The 10,861-nt window shown below is 31.7% G+C and overlaps 1 protein-coding gene across 1 annotated transcript in view; it reads left to right on the forward strand.

The window, feature by feature from the left end:
• Positions 1 to 6,059, forward strand: part of LOC128175597 (uncharacterized) — an 86,020-nt gene extending 79,961 nt beyond the window's left edge. Inside the window, exons 37-41 of the mRNA XM_052841353.1 lie at positions 2,640 to 2,780; positions 2,908 to 2,954; positions 3,346 to 4,611; positions 4,848 to 4,861; positions 5,682 to 6,059. Coding sequence (XP_052697313.1) covers positions 2,640 to 2,780; positions 2,908 to 2,954; positions 3,346 to 4,611; positions 4,848 to 4,861; positions 5,682 to 5,882 — 1,669 coding nt within the window. The 3' untranslated portion in view covers positions 5,883 to 6,059. The remainder of the gene's footprint in view (positions 1 to 2,639; positions 2,781 to 2,907; positions 2,955 to 3,345; positions 4,612 to 4,847; positions 4,862 to 5,681) is intronic.
• Positions 6,060 to 10,861: the final 4,802 nt, after the last annotated feature.

Genomic DNA, 10,861 nt, shown 5'->3' on the forward strand with positions numbered 1-10,861 from the left:
TCTCTGTTTTACAGTATACATGTACACTTGTTACACTATCCAATGATATTACATTATATAGATTCAATACTAGAATTCATACAGAAATATATTAGATAAGTACCTGGTAATCTACGTTAGAATATGTATAAATATTGTAAAAGAGTGAAATCACAACAAATCTTTTAACTAACCTCTTGGTAACCCTTAATTCTTCTTTCTTCTTTTTCCTGCAGAAGCTCACAGATGTTTCGTCTGTTGTCTTTTTTTATTGATACATAGAACTCTGGAGACAGAAAAAAATCTCAAGTTAATATATAGTCATGGTATATTTCATAGATTGAAGATATAAATGAAATTGACATTTGAGAATCAAATTTATTTTAATTTAAAAACATGTGTTTCTCTACCAGAACTAACATACATGTAGTTATTACTATACAATCATGTATATAATATAATTATAATTCTCACCTTTAAACTCTGGCCAGAACTTCTAACATTCGGTAAACTTTTTCGTTGTTAAGAATGCCCTCTGAAAGGAATGAAGTAAAAATAAGCAAAATTCTTTTATAAAGTATCATTCAATAAATAGTTATATATATTTATACACATGTACATGATGTACTTTATTTGCATATAATTATGTCCAAAAGAAAGGACTGGCTGCATGTTAAGTTCAATCGTTTGAGTCGTTAGCCAATAGTTTATATGCATTAGATCTGACACTTTTAAGATGCCTAGTATTGTTGATTTTTATCAATATATTAGTATATCATACACATGATATTACAAAATCAGACTTACAAGTGCTACTGTCATCTTCTTTCTCCTCATGTCCACAGGACTCTTTCCTGGTGGAGTGAATTGCCTGTACAAATGATTGCACAGGCCATCCAGGGGGAGATGGTCTCAAAGTCCATTGTAGAGTGGAACAGCTAAGAAAAATGAACACCAGACTTTCAATATTAAAACTAAAAAACAAATATTTGTTTAAATCAGTCACTGTATACACATGTAAGAGAAGTCATTGTTGTACATTGTAAATATACAATGAGTTGCATATCATACATGTAGTACATTGCAGGTATATTATTGCAAGTTTAATAATAAAAAAAAACCCACTTAAAACATGACATTTAGAATTAATATGAAAATTTCATTGATTTTCTTATACAAAATTTAAATCATGAATACTTTCAAAAGAAAGTCAGGCAACAGTTTTGAAGATAAAAAACTGAATTTTACTTATAATACCTACAACTGCATAAACAGTTTAGAGAGACATATCCCTGCTATCCACTGGGTTAGTTTATGTTTTCTGTGATCTGTCTGAAAATAAAGTGTGTTAATCAGCATACAATAAGAACTCACTTAATATATATTAAGTAACTGACTGAACATTTTAGGAACTTGTTGCATATTAAGTAACATTTTAAACAATCAATTTAATTTTCAGCTTTGATATATCAACAACAACAACAACAAAATTATATAAAACTTTCGACTTGCTGCTTTAAGTTTTATGAAATACCTACTCGTTACTTTGCAACGAGCTTTACTCTAGTTTATTCTACTTTCACTTTTTAAGATTGAAATGTGTCTGATCTAAATAAAAATACATTTGATAAACATATATTTAATGTTCGCTTAATTTTCATGCATAGTTCTGTCTATAAATCTGCTTTTTTCCAGCTACAACTGCTTAATTGAAGCTTTGTGGAAAACGTTTACAGACAGACCTACCGTTTACATATAGCAGATGTAGTATATACCTTTATGTGTAGATATACAATAAATCACCGTATTTGCCTTTACATTTCTTCTAAAAACTTTCATCAAGTTCACCTAAGTAAATTAGATCAGCATCGATCGTTGCCAATACAGGCTTCTTGTTTTCAACCCGAATTTTCCTTGAAAACACAAGCTCTGAGCCACTTTTCGCGTTATAAGATGACTAGGTTGCTACCAGCAACATTTGTATAATTTTACAATACAAATAATTGAATAAGAATGATTGACAAACCTTACCTTTAGCCTCAAATCGAATATCTGCAAATTATTCAACATCTTCTGCTTCCGTGACGTAAAAAATGACGCATGATTGCAAACGACAAAATTAAAGCCAATCGAGAATTAAATCCGGAATTGGTTAACTAATACATTTTCTGTAAGTTAGTCGACAAAAGTTTGTTAAATAAATTTTATTTTTACAAGTATTTACTACTAAATGCATAAATATAGGTGAAAGTCATGAAAATAAATAATAAATTAAACATTTTTTTTTTCGTGTATATGTTCTTTGAAACATGTATTGAACATATATTATTTTATATATGTGTTAAACATATGTAAAATGTATATGTTACACACGTGTATAATATATGTGTTCAACATATAAATTTTTAAACATGTGTTGTACACATGCATTATATGTGCAAAACATGTGTAAAATTATACACATATTTTATACATGGACATTTTTCCTGTGTAGAAATAGATTTGCAGCAGACATTTTTTAATTACCAAGGATGATTGGTTAATGATTGCATTAATTACTTTGCGTTTAGATGGGTTTTGGGTTAAGCCATTTAGTTTTTTGGGTCAAGGCTGGTCAATGTTGCACTGATGGAGTTTTGTTCTAATGTTTTGTCTTGCAGTCCTGACGTAAGAGATATAACAACATCACCAGTACATATTTTTGCCTCCTTAAATACTGAGTGTCATCATGACATTTTAATCCTATCAGAGAAAAATGACACCGGAAGTAAAAAATATTGTTTCCAGACAATGGCCTCTGGGTAAATTTCCTTGCATTTTATTCTTCCGATAAAAGATTTTGACTATTAATTGTCATGAACATTTATATCTTAATGGAAAATAAAATAAATGATTGCAATATATGTATTTGTATTAATATATTTTCAGCATTACTGGGGAGACAAGATGCATAACAGTGCACTTTATGTTTCATGGTAAGATATGACAAAAACACAGTTTGATTGATTTTTTTTTTATTCCTCATTTGAATATTTTAATATCTCAAATGATAATACATATCAAATGGACTCAAGCAGATGTAGCGCAGTCAATTATAAATGAATAAAATAAAATGAGCTCTTCAAGGTTTTTGAAGTGGTAGGATTATGAGGCCTTTACGTTAAGATTTAAAATTGCTCAAACAATCCCAACGTATTTATTATTTATTTTTATGAGGCCTTTACGTTAAGATTTAAAATTGCTCAAATTTATGTTTAACTTCGGTGCCTTCATGGTTCAGATTGTCATAGCTTAGAGCTTGAGGTCATTAAGCATATTTTTACATTGATTGGTTAGTTTTTACTTTTTTTTTTACCTTGATTTCAGTTTTACCCCTAACCACAACCACAACTGTAACAGATATCTCATCTACTTCAACTTCGTCTGTGTCTCAAAGTTCGTTAAATGTATTGTCAACAACAGATGTCCCAATAACTGCAAACTCTGTAAACGCCCAGGATTCAAACACAGAAGGTGGTTCATCTACAATTTCTTTATCTACAACTAGCTTGCCCACGAACGCAAATTCTAACAACGGCCAAAATGTCAACACAGAAAGTAGTTCAACTACAATTTCTTCATCATCAACTGATATGTCCACAGCCGCAAAGACAATCATTGCACAGAATTCAAGCACAAACAGTGCTTTAACAACAACTTCTTTTTCCACTTCAAATATACACGTGGTATCAAATTCTAATAACGCCCAGGATTCAAACACAGAAGGTGGTTTATCTACAATTTCTTTATCTACAACTAGCTTGCCCACGAATGCAAATTCTAACAATGGCCAAAATGTCAACACAGAAAGTAATTCAAAGGCATTTTCTTCATCATCAGATGATATGGCCACGGTAGTAAAGACAATCATTACGCAGAATCCCATAGCAAAAAGTGGTTCAACTACAGTTCCTTTATCAACTACAAATATGCCTGTGGTGTCAAATTCTGATAACGCCCAGGATTCAAACACAGAAGTTGGTCCAACTATCATTTCTTTATCTACAACTAGCTTGCCCACGAACGCAAATTCTAACAACGGCCAAAATGTCAACACAGAAAGTAATTCAAAGGCATTTTCTTCATCATCAGATGATATGGCCACGGTAGAAAAGACAATCATTACGCAGAATCCCATAGCAAAAAGTGGTTCAACTACAGTTCCTTTATCAACTACAAATATGCCTGTGGTATCAAATTCTGATAACGCACAGGATTCAAACACAGAAGTTGGTCCAACGATCATTTCTTTATCTACAACTAGTTTGCCCACGAACGCAAATCCTAACAACGGCCAAGATGTCAACACAGAAAGTAGTTTAAGTACCATTTCTTCATCAACAATTCCTTTATCAACAACAAATATGCCCACGGTATCAATTCCTGACAACGCCCAGGATTCAAACACAGAAGTTGGTTCAACTACAATTCTTTCATCAACAAGTAGTATACCTAGTGTATCACACTCAAATATCGCCCATGATTCCAACACAGAAAGTGTTTCAACTACCATTCCTTTTGCACCATCAGCCATTTCTCCCACAGTAACTCAAACCTCTGATCTGACGACAAATCACTGCAATATTAAGAAAGGTAGCTTTGCAAGCATTTTATATATAAAGATAAAAGTATTGTATTGTGTATTATATAGTGTATAATGTGTTAGTTTTAATATTACCCTAATTCCAATGCCAAATCATTGTAACTTTGTTTTAAAATAGCTTTAAAAACATACCATACAGTAAGTAATTGAATATGGTATTTCAAACAATCTTACACTTCATAATTCCTATCACTTTTCTTATCGTGATTTCTTTTTATTTTTGCAGTAAAACAAAAAGTGGTACGTATCTATACCATTGACATAAATAGGAGGGATACTCGAGGAGAGATCTAACTCAATTTAGTCGACATATTGTCACATATAATGTGGTTTTTAAGAAATTATATTTAAAGGAATTTTGATTTTGATATTTGGTACTTGAAGATGTATCGTTTCAATAAGATTTTAGGTACACCAGCTATGTATGTTTCGTGATCGGATAAACTTGTTCAACTCCATTTATTCAGGATTGCACCCCTATAATCTATCAGATGAAAAATTGTCAATATGTTTCGATTCCAAAAGTTTTCTTATTGCACTTTTTCAGGTATAAATTTCCTAAAGTAATTTGATTATTCAAAAATAAATTAAAACTTGTACCCGAGTTCTACATTATGCAATATGATAAAACATACATGTAATGTCATACACAAAAGGATATTCACAAAGGGTTATTAAAGCCAATTTTCTGAAACACCCTATAAAACGTTAAGAACACAAACTGTCAATTACAAGGACAATTACTATTCAATGAGATCAAAGAATAGTATTTAAAACGTTCAAATGCGATCAAAAAGAGGGCTTTTGCGTTTGTAAAAAGTCATTTCATCATTTACAGCTCTTATAAACATGTTAAATGTTATATCCCCAATATGACCATTGTTCAAAAAGTATCACCCTGGCATTTGTACTCTAAGTTTTTTTGTTATTTTTTCTTCAACGCTTCACTAAGAACACTGCAAAACTATATTTCTTTCCATATATTTATCTATTTCATTATCTGCAATCATTTTTAGAATGTATGATGATCAAATCAGACACATTATCTAATTATTTGTAGGCAAAGGGGCGAGTAGAATGTTATTGCATTAATCCAGACAACGGAATCATTACCAGTGTTATAGCTCTAAACCAACGAGTCTCCACGGAGAAACTATTGATAGCGGCAGGGCTGGGGTCAGGAGCGATGGTTACAACTCTTGGGGTGGCAGCTTTACTGTTTACTCTCACAAAGGGGTTTCGGAGTTCCAACAAGACATGACGTACACAAAATTCTCGCAAATCCAGGAAAATAAGTGTCCAAAGCTTGAAGGATGAAGAGAACTGAGCTTAAAAAATTACAGTTTCATACAAACAGAAAAAATATTTAACCAGAACTGAACGTTACAGAATAATAATCTTGATCTTAATTTCATATTTTAAAATTACGAATAAATAAACTAGCATGTATTCAATTGTTGTTTTTTTTAAATCACAGGTTGTAATCGTAAAAAATTGAAAACTATCAAATTTCTCAATTATGTATGTAAATAATCTTACATGTTATTTATATGGTCTTGCCACATAGAAACAAGTATTCTTCTTGAAGGAATGATCGGCACGGGATATCATTGGTCAGCTTCGTGTTAATGCGAACGCTTTGCAATACATACAATAAACATAGTAAATAGAACATAACACACCGTTTTCTTGATTTTTGAAATAACAAGGAGTGAAAAAACTGAGTATGCGAATGTACTTCCGATTAAAATCTTTACGCGTGTTAAGAAAACGTGATTTGAATTATTGTGTAACTGCAAAAATGTTTTAATCTCAGGCAAACGCATTAGATAAATGTTATAGTAATATACATGTAATTAAAGATTTACGCGAAGCTGTCTCTGCAAAGTAAACAAATTAGTGCGAGAGGCAATGCGAGCAAATAGTGAAATGCCTCATATGGACACAAGTGTGATCGGCCGAAGTCGATCACAAGAATGCAAAAGCATCCTTTGGTAGAATTTTTTATTTTTTCTTTTCATCTGTATATCTTGTCCTACTTAACGTATGTAACTGTTAATGAAATAGCGCCGCTTAGTAATATAAATAACATTAAGCGAAGCTATTGCAATGATTAAAGCTATAATTAATTACACTAACAATTGATATTGCCAACGGCTAATGATATATCGCCGCTTAATGGTTGAATATATCATTAAGAGTCAGAAATGCACAAACCCTTATCGCTCAACAAGCAAATATCTACACCCTCAACTGCATATGATACAACATTTTCATTATTAAGTGCTGCAGTAGCATCTTTTAATGATAAAAAAATTTAAATTTCATGGAAGTTTTAAAAGAAGATTACCATTAATATTTCGTTCTGAGAAAAACAGTTCTAAAAAATGTTTGAACTCAAGCTTGATTTTAATTGGCTGATCAATGCAGGATAATATGCTTAGGTTAGAACAGTATGGTTTTTTCGTTATTCTGTATCTTGTATTCTGTTTTCGTAATCAAGCATCCTATCCTATACAGTGTAAACTTAAAGGATAACGGCAATGTAGTCATTATCGGACCTAGTATTGCATATGGGGTACTTGCAAAAATTACCAGCTAATAAACTTCGTCTAACTAATCCTACTATCCGGATATCTTCTCCTACAGTTTTCAAATTAAGAAGGTGTTGTTGTGCAGATCAATTGTACAAATATTAGAGATGTGTGTCTTACCTGGATTTTAGTTTTTGATAATTAATGCAAAACATACCAGTTGTTGAACTTCGTCATTTCTTTTTTCTTTTTCTTTTTTTGCGAATATAGGCCACTAATATTATCCAGATAACTCCTCCTACAGTTCTCAAGTTAGAATTTATTTATTTTGAGATCACGTATACATGAATTGATAATAAAAAATGTGTGCTTATTTAAGGAGTTTCATTCTAGAAATCTATGCGGGAAATATGCGGGAAATACCAGCTGTTGAACTCCACCTACAGTTTTTAAGAGTAGATTTTTTTTATTTTTTAAATAACAAGATTTTCATATCACTTGGATTTTAATTTTTGATAAAACAAGAGAAAATTAAGAACTTAGTCATTTCTTAATAAAATATTGCATACAGAAGAACCCAGGAAAACTCTTCTACAGTTTTCAAGAAAAACTCTTTTTCGTTGCAGTTCCATTGTGCATATCATTACCAAGATGCGTGTTTTACTTGCATTTTGTTTCTGTGAATTGCCAGCTACAAGCTTCGTTCAAGTATACGGTGAAAAAAATAACAATAACAAACCGTCAACCATCTCAAAAATTCATAAAACGAAATACAAATTCAAAGCAGAGCAACACGGACCTCCAAACATAGAGGTAGGATCAGGTGCCTAGGATGGGTGAGCATCCTCTGCTGACCGGTCACGCCCGCCATGTGCTCTTTGTCGTAAACGGGGGAAAAATCCGGAAAATTCCATACACAATAAGGTGATTAATTATGGTCTAACAATTAGTATGAAAAACGTCAGTCAGCATGCGACCAAGTGAAAGATTGTATTTGCTGACAAGGTCGTTGTATTGACCATAGAACTTACGATAAGATGGCTTCAAACGAGACTGTTGATAGTCCTGTTTTATCAACTTGTTTGTCAGTAGCTTGCCTCGCCTTAGAAACTGTTCATACGAAGAGCATGTCATTGCGTATCGAATTGACTGAGAGACAAAAACAACATATGCAGGTGATGAACGTATATTGCTACATAAGTAAAGATGTTGACTATAGAAAAACTAAAGTAATTGCGTTCATCATAAAGTTTTGTTGTTAGTTTACCATCAGTGTCCATTTCCAGTAAAATATCCAAATATGAAACAGACTCTGTGGTATCTTGTATTTAGAGTTCATGGGATATATCGAGTCGACGTAAGAATGGAAAGAACAATTGTTAATTGATAATACGTCGTCGATATGCCTGAATGTTGAGTTGAGGGCCAGAGCGATTGATTTATTTTTTTTTCACGTAGTTTTTTTATTAAATTTGCTTCATAAGAATACAAAAATAGGTCTGCACAGAAAGGGACACAATTGGAAACCATGGGAATTCCAACAGATTGTTGGAAGACATGATTTCCAAAAACTTTATAGATGTTGTCTATCAGAAACTCAAGCATTTTTTTAATGTCAACTTCAGAGTACTTGTGTGTACAATCAGAATAGTTTTTAAGAAAATATTTTTTCAATTTTCCAATGACAAGGAAAGCATTTTTACGACTTCCATTTTTATTGAAGAAAAAAATGCCGATGATATCAAAAAGCCTAGATTTTAATTTGTCATGGGGAACGGTTCTATAAAGCGTTGAAAAATCGTACGTTTTGAAGCTATTGATTTTGGTAAGATTTTGTGACCTCAAAGTTTCTAATAATTCCACATCTGATTCAAACCACTTCTGGAGTATATTGTTGTACAGTGCTCTTGAAGTTTCTTCTTGACTACTGTAAGAGTTTTAGTTAGGAGTAAAGAGAGAGGTTTTGTAGAATATTTACTGGAATCTGCTATAGATCTTTGTTTGTTAGGACTTTTGTGAAGCTTCAGAATCCAGTACAAATAAGATAAAATCAAATTCATTGTGTTTATTAGGGATATTAAAGATGTATCATTTGTCCATATAACTCCTCTTGCAAGTTTTCAAGATTTGAAGTTATTGTCTGTTCAGTTGTACAGGTATGTACAATAAAGATAAGGATCGTACTCTGAGTTTTCGATAATTATGAAAAAATACTGAAACGAAACGAAATTAGGACGATTATTTTTTTTCGCTTGGGATTGGCCTTAATTAGTGTTCATTAATTCAGGGTCGACAAATTGTTATAGGGGTGTTGTTTTAAAGCGCAGTCTAAAAACCATCTATCCTTTTATATTTGATAATTTAGAAGTGAAAAAAGAACAAGACAGGTTATACGATCAGTGTCTACTTGTTCTTGTCTATGTTTGTTTGTAAGGCCAATGATATGAATGGTATATTAAAAGAGCTTTGATTTAATTCCAAAAGTGACAATTCAACTTATACTCATAGTCCTCTTTCCTTTAAAATCATGTCAGTTTTGAATATTATAATATACCCAATAATCACAATCAATTTAAATTAACTTATCGATATTGGATACCTAAACTTCAGAAAAAATCTCCTTTCAACAAAGATATATAGCGGGCTCCTGTTAATGTTCTTTAAAGCCTCTTTCTTTATCCATTACCAAAATATGAACAGCAGGAAAAGAGAGACTTCAAGAGTACTGTGCAACATTATATTTAAAAAGCGGTGTAAATCAGACAAAAATACTTTAAAAAATTCTAAGGGACTTTAAGACAATTTGAAATCCCAAAATATTACCAAAATCAATAGCATCAAAACTTACAATTTTCTAGACTTTAAACAAGCATTAACTACCTTAATTGAAGTTTTTGACATCATTGATAGCTACTCTCTATAACAAATATGGACCTTGTCTTCTGTCATTTGCCAAACATTTTGGTAAAACTCATTTGAGTGGTGCAAAAAAGAAAAGATAGTAGTTTTTGGAAACCAGGTCTTTCAACAATTTGTTGGAATTTCCATGGGTAACAATTGCATCCAATTGTTAGCATCGTAGTATGCATACATGTTCACCCAAAACTTAGAAGGAAATTGTTTGATGTTCTCTTCAAGGTTAGGGATATAATCGTCCGAATTTTCCCCAACTCGCTTTAAACTTGTCGTTCCGCCTGCGTCAGGCGCTGATTTCTATATGAACTGAAAAACCGTATTTTATATGTTAGATCTTTTTCCTGGGTAAGTAAACAGTCCGTAGTCTGATTTTTAGGTATACTATTTGGGTCCTATAAAGTTAGCAATAATCTATCAACAACATCATTAGCATATAAAATACTTAAAATTAATTTTAAACCATTTCAGAATTTATGTTTTTAATAAGAATTTCATTTAAATTTGTTTTTTAACTTTCTTTTTAAAAACAAGAATATATTTGAAACTTTTTTCATTTTTTTGTGACGGTAAGGGTGCGGTAAAATTACTTTAATTTGTACCTTTTGATTTTTTCTAAACTACATTTTTATGATGAGTATGTGTAGCATTATCAGTATCAAAACTTATGACCTGTAGACAAAAATTAATTTTAAATGATTTTTCTATGATACTCCGCTCCAAATTTAACATACATTGAAGGTATTCATTCATACATTAACCACCTTGATATCATTTATGATATGACACCGAC

Source organism: Crassostrea angulata, chromosome 3, assembly GCF_025612915.1.
Source record: "Crassostrea angulata isolate pt1a10 chromosome 3, ASM2561291v2, whole genome shotgun sequence".
Taxonomy (NCBI): Eukaryota; Metazoa; Mollusca; class Bivalvia; order Ostreida; family Ostreidae; genus Magallana; species Magallana angulata.